Here is a 17,669-nt window from a genome sequence, read left to right on the forward strand (position 1 = left end):
AGAAAAAGAATCACTTATAATTCCACTTTGTGAATTGTGTTCCTTTTTTCATCTTTCTGGGCCAGATTGAGACTGTGTTAAACAGCTGGTGTGAGAAGAAAAGGAACGAGATCTGCCTCTGCTCACGGCAGCATAAAGGCAAAGACGTGTAACTAGCAAAAGCTCAGCCCCTGTCCCCAGGCTTCCAACATCCAGAATGACCGCAGGACACCCAGGGATTGAAGCTAGCTCTTCCACAGGGGATAGGCACTGCTGTGGGCTTCAGCAACAGAGCCAGTTCCCATCCTGTATTCCAGGCCCCTCAGGGTGAAGGGGGCAGAGGTGAGGCAGTGAGGGATTCCCTGCTATTTCAGATGAAAGTAACCCAAAGCAGCATGCCATACATGTACCCTGGAGGAAACAGGGAAGGGAGAAGCGTACAATGAGTAAATATCAAGCAGAGTCAGCAGAATGATTGAAATGGCTTCTAGGTCATCATTGGGTAGGATCATGAGGCCCCAGCTACCTTACCCCACTCCCACTTTGATCAACTCCCAGTCAGGGGCTAGAGGTGCAGGAGGCTCAAAGTACCAGCTCCTTAGGCACCTTGGGACATTCCAGCCTGCTCTGGGGAGATCCATTAGTGCCTTCTGCCCCAAGGATTTCCATTAGGCCCTAATAAAATGTATTAGATATAGGAAATGCTTTGAAGTTTGCATAGTATTTTCTCCAGAATCCCTCGTTTTTTGTTTTGATTCTCACATTCACTTTATGGATAGGTAGAACAGGTATTATTATCCTCACATTTACATTTAGATTACATTTGGAATCACACAGTAGCAAGTACAGCCTGGGGTTAACTGAGGTCTTATGATCTCTTAAGCCCCAGGCACTTTCTCTTGGTTTCCTCAGAGCACCTTCTGAATCCTTCCCAAACTTTCCACCACTTGAGCATGGAAACCCCTAGACCTCTTCTCATTCCCATAGTTTAGAAAGTTTGAGAATCACCCCCAGGTCCCTCATTGACTCTGAGGCCGGTTTGTGTCCCTGGTGGAAAGCCCACCCCCTCAGGCTTGGTCAGAGGCGCTGGGACCAAGAACTTGTACAATGCCCTGATAAGCTTCTTAGAGGAGGCGGGTATTAGCCAGGATCGGATATTCTTCACCTGAGATGCCCTTCACACATGCCCTGCCTTGAATTAGGATTCCATACGGGCACTGGGGCAGGAGAATGGGGTGTTCCCTGCTGTCCAGCTTCAGACTCACTCTTTGAGACCCTGGATTCGGACACGTTCCCAGAACTGAGGAGACCCCCAGATGTCGAGGTTTGAAGGTAAATGATGTGATTAGGAGGTGGGATCTGCTGGGGTGCCGGCTCAGCCCTGTTAGATAACACTGGCACGCCAGAAAGAGAGAGAGTGTCCAAAATTTTTGTAGGAGATACAAGTGGGCTTGCTACAAAATGCTGAGTTCATGACAAGGGACGGCATGGATGCAGGGAGAGAGTGGATAGAAAATTATAGAAATCAGGCCAAAGAAGGGAGTGTATTTATTCCTACTTCTCCTTTTGCTTGTTCCTCTTCTGCTTTTCAAGACAATTGCATTTGCATCTCTAATTAGTGTGGTGTGCTAGAAAGAGTGGGGAATTAGGCGGTTCATCTACTCAGCACTCCCCAGCTGTGTGATGTTAAGCAAGTCACATCTCCTCTCTAGACCTCAGTGTCTTCATGCCTCACGTGAGGAGTTGGTTATACCAGACAGAGTCTGCAGGTTACTCAGATCACCTCTAATATATCGCTATTATATAGAAAACCAATCATGTCTAATTATTGTTTTGAAATAATCTGTGGACATTGATTAGAGATTTAAGAAATATTTGCTTGGGCTGGGCCTCAATGCCCTTCTTTATAAAATATTCTTTGAGGGCTTTTCGTGTTCTTCCCCCTGTATCCTGTGTAAAGCTAACCCTTAATGTAGCACTTGGTTCTCTTCAATGCTTTTCACAGACCTTGTGTGCTTTTGCTCTCTCAACATTCCTGTGACATAGTTATTATTACTATTTACATAGGTATTATTATTACAACAAAATTTAGTTTAATTTAAATTTAAAGTATTATAACTTGGCCGGGCGCGGTGGCTCACGCCTGTAATCCTAGCACTCTGGGAGGCCAAGGCGGGCGGGTAGATTGCTCGAGGTCAGGAGTTCAAACCAGCCTGAGCAAGAGCGAGACCCTGTCTCTACTAAAAATAGAAAGAAATTAATTGGCCAACTAATATATATAGAAAAAATTAGCTGGGCATGGTGGCACATGCCTGTAGTTCCAGCTACTTGGGAGGCTGAGGCAGAAGGATTGCTTGAGCCCAGGAGTTTGAGGTTGCAGTGAGCTAGGCTGACACCACAGCACTCACTCTAGCCTGGGCAACAAAGTGAGACTCTGTCTCCAAAAATAAAATAAAATAAAATAAAATAAAATAAAATAAAATAAAGTATTATAATTTGCACATGATAAAAATGTCAAACTAACAGACTACACAGTGAAAAGTAAGTCTCCCTTTGACCTCTGATCCTCAGTTTCCCTTTCCCAGCGATCATCTTTACATAATCAATATCTACGTTATTATGCCCATTTCACAGATGAGGCACCAAACCGTAGCCTGTCAAGGATGACACAGCTGGTAAGCAGCAGAGCAGGGAATCCAGGCCTTTGTCTCCGTTCCTCATGTTCCTCCCACCACACCACACTGTCTGGCAAGCTCCATGACATTAACTTTTAAGCTTTGTCCTCCCTGGATTGATATGGTGGAATCATTTTAAGTTAGTTAAGAAATACACATGAGGTCTTAATGTCCCTGGGAATGCCTTCTACTACTGCCCATTTTAGTCAACGGCTTAAAATCATGTCTCCTCTACCTCCTTCCTGCCTTTGATAAGGTGAGATCTGTGGTTTGGGTACCAACTATGGATGACTGAGCTCCCAGCATCTTGGGTTTGGACCTGTGGAGTTCTGCGGACTGGGTAGACTCCACAGAGCACCCAGGATCCAGTTCAGGAACCTGGGCTGCTGGCATGCGGACACTAGCACAGAGGTTTTCTAGGTACTCTTTCTCTAGCTTTCTCCCAAGGGCAGGCATTGGTTTGCTCCAATGGAGCAGGGGGCAGGGGTGGTTTGCTCCAGCAGAATCAACTGTGCACCCCACTCCCCACCACAAAGGCCCCTGTATGATACTTTTGTGTCCCTGGAACTTCTATCATCACTTTTGTCAAGATAAGGGCATTATGGATCCCAGATCTCCTCTTAATGGCAAGTAATCTCTCTTTTTGTTCCACCTAGGTTTGTGGATACCCCCCGGCTGGGCTTCATGGAGAAATCTTCCCTGATCACCAACCTGAATCCCAGAGCAGCCTCCGTTTTTCCCTGGACGGAATGAGAGGCCTTCTGTAACCAGACACAACTGGCCGTCATGGGGAAACTGCTCAGGATGGGGTCACAGGAGAGGCGGTTACTCCGGCCAAAGCGGCTTCATTGGAGTCGCCTCCTCTTCCTGCTGGCAATGTTGATCATCGGTTCCACCTATCAGCACCTGAGGAAACCCCGGGGCCTCCCCTCGCTGTGGGCAGAAGTCTCTTCACGACAGCTTGTAAAACTGGCCAGTCGGGACCTCCCCGATGATGAAGTGATGATGGTGAGCGGCGACCCTCCAAAAGCTAGCTCTGAAATGGAGAGTGAGATGCTGATACCCCAAGGCACGGCGGGCAGGGATGCAGCAACACCTGGCATAACAATGGAGAACACCCCCAATATTCCCAGAGGAACAGCCAAGATTATTCCAACAACAACCAAAAATATTTACAGCCCAACAGCAGCAGGTACAGAAAGAGTGAAGGAAAATGCCCCAACCACATCTAGTAGAGTACTGAATCACTACACCCCAACTTCAAGCAGACAAACAGTGAAATATTATACCCCAATACCCAGGGGAGAAAGGCAGAGCCATGGCCCAACCAAGGCCAGGGGAAAGGTAAAGAGGTACACTCCATCCCCACCCAGTAGAACAGTAGACACTTATGCTCCATCTACATTCATGGCAAAGGAAACAAGCCATGCGACCACCCCCAGGACAACAGCGAAAGACAGTGAAACTATGGCAACCTATAAAGTATTGAAAACCAACTCTCCCGAGGGAATAGTGGAGGAAACCACCCCAGCTACTCTCAAGGGAATAGTTGATAACACCCCAACTTTCCTGACACATGAGGTAGAAACAAACATCTTGACTTCTCCAAGGAGTATAGTGGAAAAAAACACCCTGACTACCCCCAGAAGAGTGGAAAATAACAGCTCAACCAGTCCCTGGGGGTTAGTGAGAAAGAACAACTTGATGACTCCCCAAAGAACAGTCCTGGAGCACACCCCAGCCATCTCTGAGGGGCAAGTGACAATCAGCACCATGACAGGCAGCAGCCCGGCAGAAACCAAAGGCTCTACTGCTGCCTGGAGTGTTAAGAATCCCCCGCCCAGAACCAGTGCATCAGCCATCAGGACGGCCCCAGCCACTGTCTGGAGGCTGACAAAGAGAGCTCCCACAGCACCCAGCACCTCAGCAACCCTCAAGGTCAGGGCAGATCCCACCACCCAGGTCCGTCACTGTGTGGTTGTGGACCCAGCCCCGGCCATGCCCATCGCCCCCTCCTCGAGCCTGACAACCGCCCTGCTCCCAGAGGTGCCCAGTCCCAGTCCCCCAGAGCTGCCTCCCGGCTGGACTGACCACCACCCCAAGGCGGAGTATCCCCCGGATCTGTTCAGTGTGGAGGAGCGGCGGCAGGGCTGGGTGGTGCTGCACGTCTTCGGCATGATGTACGTGTTTGTGGCATTGGCCATCGTGTGTGACGAGTACTTTGTTCCAGCCCTGGGTGTCATCACAGACAAGCTGCAGATCTCTGAGGATGTGGCGGGTGCCACGTTCATGGCTGCTGGAGGCTCTGCCCCTGAGCTCTTCACCTCCCTCATCGGAGTCTTCATTTCCCACAGCAACGTGGGCATCGGTACCATCGTGGGCTCCGCTGTGTTCAACATCCTCTTTGTCATCGGCACTTGTGCCCTCTTTTCTCGGGAAATCCTCAACCTCACCTGGTGGCCCTTGTTCCGAGATGTCTCCTTCTACATCCTTGACCTGATGATGCTCATCGTCTTCTTCCTGGACAGCCTGATTGCCTGGTGGGAGAGCCTGCTCCTGCTGCTGGCCTATGCCCTCTATGTGTTTGCTATGAAGTGGAACAAGCGGATCGAGCGCTGGGTGAAGGAGCAGCTCAGCAGAAGGCCAGCAGCCAAGGTCATGGCCTTAGGGGACCTCAGTAAGGTAAGGACAGGCTGGCTCAGGCTTCTGTAGCACCTTTGAAGAGAAAGGATGGGGGAAGCAAGGGCCTAAAGAATAGAAGGTACTTGGTCAGACCTCAGGAGATGAATGCTCTGGTTCCCTCACTATTTATTCAACATTTACAGAGTGCCTGCTCTCTACCAGGCATTATGCGGGGGCCTTTGCACGCGTGACCTTGGCTCAACCCCTAATCACCCTATCAACTGGTTATTGTGATCCCCATTAGAAGGAGAGGAAACTGAAGCCTAAAGAAGTTAAACCACTTGGTCAAGGTCACACAGCAAATAGGCAGTGGAACCAGGATGTGAACCAGGATGTTGGTCTGACGGGGTCTTTGGAAATGACATTTGAGTTGAGCTCTGGAGAATGTCCAGGGAGATACCAGGCAGGGAAAAATGATAATCTCTTCCATGTGCATAGTGTTCAGGGTTTATCTAGCACTTTCAGTTTCATTTAGTCCTGTTTGCTCACATTACAGACTTAGAGGGGCTGGGGGCTTGCATGGGGTCTGAGAAGGGGGAGGGTTTTTTGTTTCTGTTTTGTTTTTAAAATATTAGAGAGGATGGGAGTTCCACTCATCCACTAACAAGCCAGCCCAGGGGGCAGAGCCCTCTCTCTGTGCCTACCAGAGACCAGACTCCAGGAGCACCAATCCTGGGGCTTTTTCCCAGCTCAGAAGTTCCTTTCCAAGAACTTCTCTGCCCCCTTGAGGGGCCTTCCTGCTAAAGTCACTGGATGATTCGATAACTTGGGAGATGACTTTAAATTGGGGAAGTGATTCCCCAATTCACTGAAAATTCATTCCAAATTTTTTTGTTCCTTGACACTCTACAGTGAGGGTACCTTAGGGAACACAGGCTCCATTTTTCTCCTGCTCCTAAAGGGTGAGTTTGGATGAGGGTTGCTCATAGTCTGCTGGTTCCAGGTCTTAGAGAAGCTGCTGGTGCAAGCAGAATTTTGCATGCAAAGAGTGGAAGGACTTAGTTACTTAATCCAGAGCAGTTTTGATGAGTGGGCAGGATGGAGACCAAACTCAGCAACATGTCCGCAAGATACACAAGGCAAGGGAGATTAAATACACTAAACTTTAGAATCTTTGTGATAACATGGTGTTCTGGCCAGAGCACAGAACTGAGAGCTAGGAAACCTGGGTTCTAGTCCAGTTCTGCCTCCAATGAATGGTATGACCTTAGACAGGTCCCTTCCCCTTTCACAGGGAAATGACAGAGTCCAACTAATCACCAAAAGGTCCTGTCTAACTTTAACATTCTGTGATCACCTCCTCTATCCAAGTGATTTCGGTTCTGGCAGGACCCAGTACAAATGATTGTGTGTCTAATCTGGCAGATGGCCCCGAAAGGAGAATTGTCCTGCCCAGGGTCATATAACCAGCAAGTAGCAGAACTGGAATGGAAACCCTGACTCCTAACTTCCCATTCAGTGCTATTTCCCACCAGACTACTGTTCTACACAGCCGGAGGCTTAAGAAAGAAAGGGAAGCTCAGAGCATTTCATAATTTAGTCTGAGGAAACAGGAGGCTTTCTCCTAATGAAGTTCTCAGGGCAGGCCTTGCTAAGGGGTGGCCGTGAAGTCTGGGGATTCTCCTCTGAAGAAAGCACATGATGCCTTGGTGTTTTCAAAATGCCTCTGACTTGCCTCCCAGTTCTTGATAGTAATTCTGCTTTTATTTAAACTCTATAAACTCTGAACTTTCCATTTCATCAGAGCTAGACCAACAAAGCAAAGCTTGCCAAGCAAATGAAGGATAATCATGATTTCAAAGACAATTTGTAACCTACTTAAGAGACTCTGCAAGGGCTTTAGGAGCGGCTCTTTGCCAGCCAGTAAGCACAGTGCTAATTATAACTCTGTTCTTATCTATTTGTTGAAACAGATCCAGTATTACTTTTAATTGATAGCATTATTTTTTTAAAAGCAGGTTGAATTACTGATACTTGAAAGTAAATATTTAAAATTAAAAACGTACAGTTAGAACTTTCTATCACTAACAAATGCCTTCTAAAAATTAGTCCAAATAACTCAAGAACCACAGCTATTTTAAAATAGTTTTTAAACATATGTGCACTTGGAGTTTCATTTCAGGGTTCTTATAGCCAGGGGGAGGGAACTACTTTAGCTTGTACCTTTATGTCTGTGTTTGGCTGGCCAAGACCTATGATCTGGTTAGAGGGAAATAAATTATCCTGCAATTCACTGACAGACTGAGGGCAAGCCATTCTTGAAGCTATTCTCTGAAAATTCAGTCTTTGATCTAGTTAACCATGCTGCTATTCTTTTTTTTGTGTTAAGTCTATACTCACTCTTGTAAAGTATTTTACCTTCACTCTGACTGTGAAAAAACACACATGCTCCCACACTCACACTTACTGGTTCATGCCTCTCCCTGACTAATGGGTCCCTTCTCTGAGCATCACCTCAGGAAGGCAGGGGTCCAGGGAAACTGGGCTTATTCAGTCAGCCACAGCTCCAAAGTTGGGGAAGTCAGACAGAAGTGGGGCAAGGCGAGACAGAAGAGTGGTTGGGAGGCAAGGAGCAGGGCTGGGAGGTGAAGTCACAGCTACAGCTGCTCAGGAAGTCTAAGCAGAGGAGCAGAGTGGAGGGCAGCATGAGCCAGCTATTTCTTGGAGAGAAACAGGAAAGACAGCTGGGCCTACCCCTTCCTCTGTTGTCAACCTGGGGAGGTGTAGAAGGAGTGGCCACGTCAGGCTCCTCATTGCCACTAAACGGGGAAACAATCTTTGTATCTCCTAAAGGGCTGAACCCCAGTGTCTTGTTCCTAGAATTTCCAGTTTCTTCAGGGAACCCTAACAGTCAATGGACTCCAGTTTGTCAAGATAAAGGAGTAGGGGAGGGAATCCATGCTTGCTTATAGAGAGCCTATTTTGTGTGTGTGTGTGTATATACATATATATGTATATACACATATAATAAATATGTTAAAATATATAAAATATACAAAATTAAAAATAATATATTTATATATGTACAATCTCAACAATTTCTCATAAAATCCTACAGGGAACAGATTATTATCTCCATCTTGCAGATGAGAAAACTGAGGCTCAGAGAGGATAATTAACTTAGCCAAAGTTACACAGCTAGTTAGTAGTCCTTACCGTTGACCATCAGTCATTATATCTGGGTTTTAACCCAGGCTCCACTGCTCACTATCTGTGTTACCCTGGGCTGGGCGAGTCAATGCAATTCAACAAACCGGTATTACTAAGTACTTAAATGAAAAGCAGTATGGGAAATAAAAAGATTATATCCCTTCCAGTAGAAGGGACAAGCATAGAGAAATTAACTGCAATGAAGGGAACCCTGTGCAAAATGCTACAAAGTCACTTTGCTTTTCAAACAGGCCTTAGATTTCTCATCTGTGATGTGAATGGGATGAACCAATGCAGAGGGTGGCATACTTTTCCGTAAAGGGCCAAACAGTAAACATTTTAGGCTTTGTCAGAGACTGTGTCAGAGACTATAGTCTCTGTCACAACTACTCAAGTCTGTCCTTGCAGTGTGAAAGCAGCCACAGACAATAGATAAACCACAGGGAATGGCCACGTGGCATTTTACTGAGAGCAATGTGTTTGCAGGTATTCTCCTAATTGAACAACTTGTAGACATACAATCAGCAGAGAATGATCATTTTCTTACTAAATATTCACCCAACTGATAGCTGTTGAGTTTCTGAGCTGGAAGACCTTTCACTTTACCTTTTATTCTGCCCTAAGTATCTAGAGTCAGGATAAAGGTTTTTTGGGAGTGATTATAATCAGAATTCACTTAAGAGCATTTTCAGAAAAAAGTACAAGACTTAGTGTTGGACATAGACATATAGTGCGTATTTTAGAGTCTCTCTTTTGACATTGTCTGAAAAAAATTCAAAGCTAAAAATGTTTCAAATAACATTGTCAAATTGACATATATTTAATTGAGAATGCCTTTTATCACTTCAATAAGGAAATGGTAAATGTTTGTATAGTTATCAACAGAGTCTAACTTAGCTCTCTCTGAAACTTTATCCCTGGTTTTGAAGCTCTCAATGTATTTTTTTTGGCCAAAAATGATAAATCTCTGCCCTGCCTTGACCACGAATAGTCACAGAAAGCTGACAGCAGAGTGGAGGCACTAGGCTGGCTAAAAAGCTTTATTGGTATTTGAAGGACAATGAGGCTCTTCTTCACACTTGATCTTAGCCAAAAGGCCAAGAATGGATGAGGCTCTTCTTTATACACAAAAAAGATTCACCAGGAAGGACCAGCCACCTGCAGGAGGTGCGTGATTGGCAAGACAGCCCTGTGGCAAAAAGGGATGCAAAGCAAGACTGAGCCCCCTTTGGAGGCCCCATATCCTCATTCTGCTCCCAAGAGTACCTTAGAATGTGAAACTGTGGGGCAAATTCTGTCACTCTTTCTTAAATACACTAGGGGTTATTTTCTCCCTGGCAGGATTATTATTATTTTTTAAACAGAGTCTTGCTCTGTTGCTCAGGCTGGAGTACAGTGGCGTCATCATAGCTCACTGCAGCCTCAATCTCCTGGGCTCAAGAGATCCTCCTGCCTCAGCCTCCCGAGTAGCTGGAACTGCAGGCACGCACCACCATGCCCAGCTAATTTTTTCTATATATTTTTAGTTGTCCAGCTAATTTCTTTCTAATTTTAATAGAGACGGGGTCTCGCTCTTGCTCAGGCTGGTTTCCACCTCTTGACCTTGAGCGATTCTCCTGTCTCGGCCTTCCAGAGTGCTAGGATTACAGGCGTGAGCCACTGCCCCCAGCCCCTTGCAGGATTTTTCATTAAACCAACCAACAAGACCTCATGCAGACAAATCTGGTACCTGCTTAGGGGCTGGTCCTCCCCTTTGTTGTCAGGGTTGACATTTAACCCAAGGGCTCTTATCAGTGTCTGGTATAGCCAGCTGCCTGCAGTGGAGGCAGGGGGCTCCTCCTGCTTCTGTGGTCCCCACCCCCATTAGTCTCCAGGGAGTCCACTGTGCTCCCAAAGAGCCCATCCTGGCCTGGGCTGAGGGATTCCTTCCTTTAACTCCCTGAATAATAGTAACCTTTCCTCCAATTGTCAGGGAAAGATAATAGGAGTAGAATTTTCAATTTTTGGTTTCTTTTCCTCATAAAATTTTCTTAAGCGTTCAGTGATCACCTGCTAGTAGGTGCTAGCAGATGACAAAATGGATACATAAGAAACAAACAAATATTGACAGAAAAACTCAAACATCTGATCATGCCTAGTCCAACAGCTTGTCGTTTTCATGGATTTGTGTAAGCTTAAAGTTGAGATTTTACATACATTTGTACGACATAGTAGTAGTTTCTCTGAGTGCATATGGTGGGATCAAATATGAAATTAGATATTCATGATGTTCTACAAAGAACAGCATGATTTCTAGATGCTATGCCACCTGAATTAATTGGAAACATAAAGTCAACAGAAAAATTTTTAGTGTGGGCATATGGATGATAAACAAGTAAAATAGATTAAGAAGGTAATTTCAGAGTATGGCGAGTGCTGTGAAGGGAATGAACAAGGCATGCAATAGTGTCTGCAGATAGCGAGGGAGAGCAGGGCAGGCCTCTTGGAGGAGAGATCAAATAGAGATCTGCAGAATGAGAAGAGAAACCATCTCATGCTCCATGGGCAAGAATTCCTGGAAGAGGGAATAGCATTTGCAAAGGCTTAGAGCTGGGAAAAAAATGGAGGCCAGTGTGGTGAGTAATGGGGAGAGTGGTCTAGGATACCGCTGGAGAAGAGGGCGGGAGCTACTTCATGCAGGATCCTGTGCATAAGATACAGAGTTCGGATTTATTTGAAGTTCAACAGGGGAATGAAATGATGGGAGTCCTATTTAACAGGTCACCCCCTAACTGCTGTGTAAAGAATATCTAATTAGGAGGCTGTTCTATGAATATAGACAGATAGCTAGATAGATACCACGAAGCTTTTTGGCTTGAACAGCAGGGTGGATGGTGGTGCCATCTGCTGAAAAGCAGAAGACTTGAGGAAGAATAGGTTTAGGCAGACTCAAGAGTTCCCAAGCTGGAAAGATGACTTGGGTGCTTAGAGCACTTCTAAGGGGATATGTTCGGGGGTAATTGCACAAATGAGTCTGAAACTCGGGAACAAAGAAGTCTGGGCTGGAAACAGAAAATTGTGAATCACCAACAAATGCATGGTAATTAAAATCAAGGACTGGCTGATACTATTATGAAAGAGAGAGATAGTCTGGGACTAATCCCTAAAGAACCCCAACATTCATTCATTTAGCAAACATTCATTCAATGACTTTGTGTGAGGCCTGTGTAGGGTCTGTGATCCGGTGATAAATAAGGCACCGGCCCAGCTCTCAAGGAGCTTAGCCTAACCGAGGAGCTAGAGTTGACCAAGCTTTTGGGGGGCCTGAGGTTAATTAAGAAAAAGAATGTAAATTCACTGCTACAAAATTAGGTGTCAGGCTTGGAAAAGCATTTGTGTAGGAGGAGATAGGCCCTGGAGCTTAAGCTTCATCAGCTCCATGGTAAATCTTCCTCGGCGCGGAAGACAGACAAGTAAAGCCAATAGCTACAACAGCAGGTGTAATGATGTAGGTAAGTGCAGAAGGATTTGGTACTGCAGAGTGGACAACTCAACAGATCAGAGGGGCAGGAAAAGAAAGCTTCCTGGGGGAGCTAGGATACTTAGCTAAATCTTACAGGCCAAGCAGGACTTCACTGACTGAAGAGGGGGTGGAGAGTCTCGTAGGCATCTGCAAAGGCCAGAGGAATGAGAGAATGTGAAGAGACTGTAGCTGTGCTGTTCAATATGGTGGCCACTAGCTACGTACAGCCATTGTGCACTTGAAGTGTGGCTAGTCCGTTTTGAGATGTGCTGTAAGAATAAAATATACGCTGGGTTTCAAAGGCTTAGTATGAAAAAAAGGATGTAAAATACCACAATATTTTTTATATTAATAACATGTTGAAATTATATTTTTGGCACATTGGGTATAAGTAAATTATTAAAATTAACTTCACATGTTTCTTTTACTTTTTCAAAAATATGGCTAGTAAAAAATTAAAATTATGTCTGTGGCTTGCATTCTATTTCTGTTGGACAGCAGTGGACTTCAAGTAAGCAGGAGGCTGGTGTGTGCTCAGTTAAGGGGTCTGGACTCAGTTAAGGGGACAGGGGCTCCCAGGGTGTGGGGGAGGGACATCATGTGCTTTGCTCAGAAACTCACTCTGGCTGAGAGGTGGAGAATGAAGCAACCAGAAGAGAAACAGATCGGGAGTCAGTAGGTGTTGCGGGACTGCAGGCAGGAGAGTGGAGAGACGAGGCCAAATTTTGAGAACTTTGAAGAGCTAGATCTGCTGGCTAACTGGGTGTGGGCTTTGAGGGAAAAGGAGGAATTTGTGTAGACTTCTAGGTTTCCAGCACAGACAAATGGAGCGGATCAGGGTGCGAGACCTCACTCGGTGAAGGGCTAAAGTGAAGAGTGTCCTGCTTGAATATAATCTGGGTAAAGGCAGGACTCAGACCAGGGATTCAGTAAATATTTGTTGAATGAATTTTTTACAAAAATGTCACAGACTAAAATGTGTGCTTCAGGAAATGTGGGATGGATGGTCTAGAAGAGGACTTGCTGCATGAGTGAGGAATATGTTATAAATTGGAGGTCAGGCGGGCAAGCCCCCAGGGCCTGCCACAGCTTGCCAGCCCAGGTCCCCAAGAAGAGCTGTGAGGGTCCCCTTGGTCAGCCTCAGCAAGAGGCATCACAGATGTTAGGCCGGCATGATGACATCCTCTTCTGTTATCTCAGCCACTTTGCTAATTTTTATGAGGAAAAGGAGAAGGTGGGGGTGATTAGGTGAAGAAAGAGGAAGGAGAATGGGGTAATATGAGGGGTGAATGTGCTTGTGAAAAGGGCATATCCAGAAAGCACCTAATTGCCAGCACTGCTGCCCATAAATGGGCCCATCAACCACACCCAAATGTAGACAAACATTCATGTCCATTTGTAATACTATGAGCGTTTTCTATTTCATAGAGTTAGCTGTATCAAATAAGAAAATAGCCGGGCGCGGTGGCTCACGCCTGTAATCCTAGCACTCTGGGAGGCCGAGGCGGGCAGATTGCTTGAGGTCAGGAGTTCAAAACCAGCCTGAGCAAGAGCGAGACCCTGTCTCTACTATAAATAGAAAGAAATTAATTGGCCAACTAATATATATAGAAAAAATTAGCCGGGTATGGTGGCGCATGCCTGTAGTCCCAGCTACTTGGGAGGCTGAGGCAGGAGGATTGCGTGAGCCCAGGAGTTTGAGGTTGCTGTGAGCTAGGCTGATGCCATGGCACTCACTCTAGCCTAGGCAACAAAGCGAGACTCTGTCTCAAAAAAAAAAAAAAAACAAAGAAAATAGATGTGAAAGACTTCAGAAAGTTGGAAGTGCATATTGTGGTTAGCAATGAACAATGAACTTGTAGGAAAGTATTTTGGCTTGAATAAATGTGGATGGCAGGGAGACCATCACGGGCAAAGATTAGTCTCTCTGTCCCTCTGTGGACAGAACCAGTCACCCAACATATAGCCTCACAGTTCTTGCCTCTGAAGAGAACTCATTGAGCAGGGTTGGACATTATAAATACTGAGACAGCCGAAGGGGATGCTATAGCCTCCTGTATCCCAGTAAACTTTAAAGTGTGTGATGAAAGAGTTGAGGGGGATTGGTTGAAAGGCATGTACCCCCTTCAGACTGGTTATTTCTGCTCTGTTTCATTCATTTATGTGTTCATTCATTCATTCAACAATGTGTATCCAGGTGTTCAAACCTCCTTCATCCTTCAAGACTCACTCACATTCTACCTGCAGGAAGTCCTCCTTGCCCATCCCAGCACAGCACCTTCACCTTTGCCTCTCATTTCAGCAGCCGCCTTCCGCTTTGTTATACATCCGTGTTATCATTGGCCTCAATTATTTAGGACACAGAATCCATGTCCTAAATATTTTTGTACCCCTAAAGCCACCAGCACAGCACCATATGAATAGCAGGTGCTCAGTAAATAAGAACCGAATGAACAAACTAGAGGGATGGATGGGTGGTCTTTGAGCAGGCACTATATTCTATATTTTCTGAGTGGAACAAGGAAGGGAATGTAGCAAGTTCAGTTCTGTCTCGGCCACAGAGGTTGGTGGGGTGAGGGAAGCAATGGGAAGGCAAAGACGACTGATTACTGGGAGCAGCCATCAGTGACCCTGCTTCCTGAAGACAGCACAGAGGCCAGTGCCATCCTTAAGGAGTATCTACTCATTCAGCTCACTTTGACTGAGCACCCACTGTGTACAAGCCACTATGCCACAGGTTAGGGAAAAAGAGATGACTATAAGTTCATTGCAGGGCAAAATGTGAAGTGTAGCTCTGTAGACAACTCATGTATGTGAAAAGTTAAACAATGCCTTTTTTTTTTTTAAGTTCAAATGGTATTACAAGACTGTAAATGCAAAGTGGCAAGTTAGTAATACAGTAAATACTAGGAGCGTAACGCTTCTTCATCTTGGATCGTATGGGGCTGCCCCCACAGCTTTCCCAGGATGCCTGTGCTTATCTGATCACACAGCCGATTTTAGCATCACAAAATATGCTCACTGTTGCTATACAGCTTTTGAGGAAAGAGGTCGTGAGCTGGAATGAGGTGTGGAGGTGGGGGTGGAAGGAAAGCTTCATACAAGAAGCTTCACTGTGAGTTTTATGAGAAACAGATAGGATTTGGATAGGCAGAGAGGAATGGAGAAGGCATTTTAGACAGGGGGAAAAGGCATGAACAAGCAACAGGAGTTAGAGTAGATTAGGTGTATTTAGAGGACAGTTCATTCATTCAATTAATAAATATTTATTGAATCCTTGCTAAGTGCTGGGCAGTGTTCTCATGCTGGCCACAGAGTGAATAAAATAGTTTGCCTTCAAGATGCTAGTGGGGCAGTTTACTTGTATGCTTATTAACATACAAATAACATACACATAAATTGGGGAAAGTGCCATGAAGGAAAAGAACAGGAGTCTACAAAAGAGAATTATACTTAGCTTCCCAGGGAAAGGTGACATTGGACCTGGAGCCTGAGGAGGGACAGTGCATTACAGACAGGGAGGAGCCCTGTGACGAGGATTTCGAGGTGGGTGAAGAAGATGGCACATTCGAGAGACTGAGAGAACAGTCAGCGTTACTGGACTGTAGCGAGTACAAGCATGCGGCTGCGATTACTTGTACGCAGGCTGGAGCCAGACTGTAGAAAGTCAGACTGGGGGTTTGGACATGTTAAAACATTTTCTGAGAACAGGTTATGTCGGAGTATGTTTCTGTGTTCCAACCCGAGGGCTTCCCCAGAGAGAGAGGGTAGTGGGAAGAAAGTGTGAGGGTCTCTCCATGACATCTCGTGACTCCTGTCCCTGTTTGCAGCCAGGCGATGGGGCCGTTGCGGTGGATGAGCCACAGGATAACAAGAAGCTGAAGGTGGGTGCCGTACGGAGTTTGCCCAGTGGGGACACTGCAGGTCTCAGCGCATGGCCACAGACCCAGGGCACTTGGCCTTGCTGCTGGGGATCCTGTCTGTGCTCAGGCCGTGGGAGCTCCTGGGAGTTAGGTGAGTCAGGGAAGGAGGGGGCCGCTTTGCCAGAGGAACTCTCACCTCCAGGTGGCCTTTGAGGAGGTGCTGGTTTGGGAGCTAAGTCTAGAATGTTACAGTTTGCTCTGCCACTAGCTTGCTGTGTGACCTTGGCCTTCATATTCTGCATCTGTAAAATGATGGGACTAAATGAATTCAAGTCCTAGTTTCTAGCCCAGCATTGTATGAGTGTTTGATATAAAGGCCTAATGTGGCTTTGGGATGCCCCAGAACTAAGAGAAAGTTAGGAGGGGCACTGGAGGGGGAGGGAGGTCTGAGGTTTCTGAAAAACTGTCTTAGCTGTCTCTATCCTCTGGGGTGGCCCCATCCAAAGGAAATCCGTAGACCTGTTGTGAAGTACTGTCACCACAGCCACTAGATGGCAGAAGAGTTCAGAGGGATGAAGGGGTGGCAGTGGGGAAGGGAGTGCGGAAAGGAGAAAGGAAGAGGGAGCGAGAAGGATTGAGCAAGTGTTGAAGTCTTTGGATGTTCCGTTGTAAATTAGATGCTATTTCTATGTGTGGCACTGTAAATAAACGTGTGTCACATCTGTGTCCGCACAATACAGGTGTGTGTGTGTGTGCCTGTGGATAGAACAGAAACTGAACTGAGAATCAGAAGAGCTGGGTACTAGTCTGACTCTTTCACTTACTCCCCACATGACCCTGGATCAGCCAGCTAGCGTCTTTAGTTTTCATTCCCTTTTCTGTAGATGGGGGTCGTAGCCTTGCTTGTCATGGGGAGTGGGGCCGGGATAAAACATGAGAATGCTCTTCGTGTGGGGGCTGCACCCATGTGCAGTGGGTCTTTCTGTGTGGCGTGTGGGCAAGGGTGTGTTTCTAGGAGGGTGCACGTGCAGGGACGTGCAAGCCCTTGGCAACGTGGTTGCCTTAACACAGGAGGTCTGCTCCCTGTCCAGACGCTGGGGAATTACTCAGTGCACAGAATGAGCCAGTCACCCAAGAGTTGAGGGTGACTGGAGGGGAAGGAAGAGGGGAGGTCAGGATAAAGCATCTGTGCTCTCTCCCTGATCTCTGTGGGAAGGGGGGAAGGTTAGTGAGGCCCTCGTGTGGCTCCTCCCCTGCCTCGGGCAGGGGCCCACTGAGGGCCGTGGCTCTCCTCTTGCTCAGCTCCCGTCCTTGCTGACCCGAGGGAGCAGCTCGGCCTCTCTGCACAACAGCACCATCCGCAGCACCATCTACCAGCTCATGCTCCACAGCCTGGACCCCCTGGGGGAAGGTAAGCGAGGCCTTCCCAGACCTGTGCAGTCTGCTCCATGCACTCCTTCCCTCTTGCAGCTGGAGAAGAACTGAGGCCTGGAAATCTGCGAGGCAGTGGGAATGGGGTGGAAAGAGAGCTAGCAGAGGACAGAGTGGACAGTAGAAGTCAGGCAGTCTGGGAGAGAGGGTGGAGACAAAGACAGGGGACTCACCAAGAGAGGGCCCCAAGGAACTCGGAAGGCTAAGGTCCTTAGGTATCCACATTCCTCTACTTCCCCGCCTCAGCGTCCCTCCCTATAAATGAGGGGGTTCACCTGAAGCTAGACTGTGAGTGCCATTGCTCTGCACGGGTCTGTGTTGGGGCTGCCTTTGATGATTTCCCTGCCAAGCCCACTGCCCAGGAGTTGCCCCCAGTGCCCACACACA

General features: G+C 46.7%; 1 protein-coding gene across 1 annotated transcript in view; it reads left to right on the forward strand.

Moving 5' to 3' along the window:
• Positions 1–1,152: 1,152 nt before the first annotated feature.
• SLC24A1 (solute carrier family 24 member 1) overlaps positions 1,153–17,669 on the forward strand; it is a 28,765-nt gene continuing 12,248 nt past the window's right edge. Inside the window, exons 1-4 of the mRNA XM_076004498.1 lie at positions 1,153–1,311; positions 3,311–5,336; positions 15,819–15,872; positions 17,154–17,262. Of these exons, the coding sequence (XP_075860613.1) occupies positions 3,441–5,336; positions 15,819–15,872; positions 17,154–17,262 (2,059 nt within the window). The 5' untranslated portion in view covers positions 1,153–1,311; positions 3,311–3,440. The remainder of the gene's footprint in view (positions 1,312–3,310; positions 5,337–15,818; positions 15,873–17,153; positions 17,263–17,669) is intronic.

Source organism: Microcebus murinus, chromosome 6 (assembly GCF_040939455.1).
Source record: "Microcebus murinus isolate Inina chromosome 6, M.murinus_Inina_mat1.0, whole genome shotgun sequence".
NCBI classification, from domain to species: Eukaryota; Metazoa; Chordata; class Mammalia; order Primates; family Cheirogaleidae; genus Microcebus; species Microcebus murinus.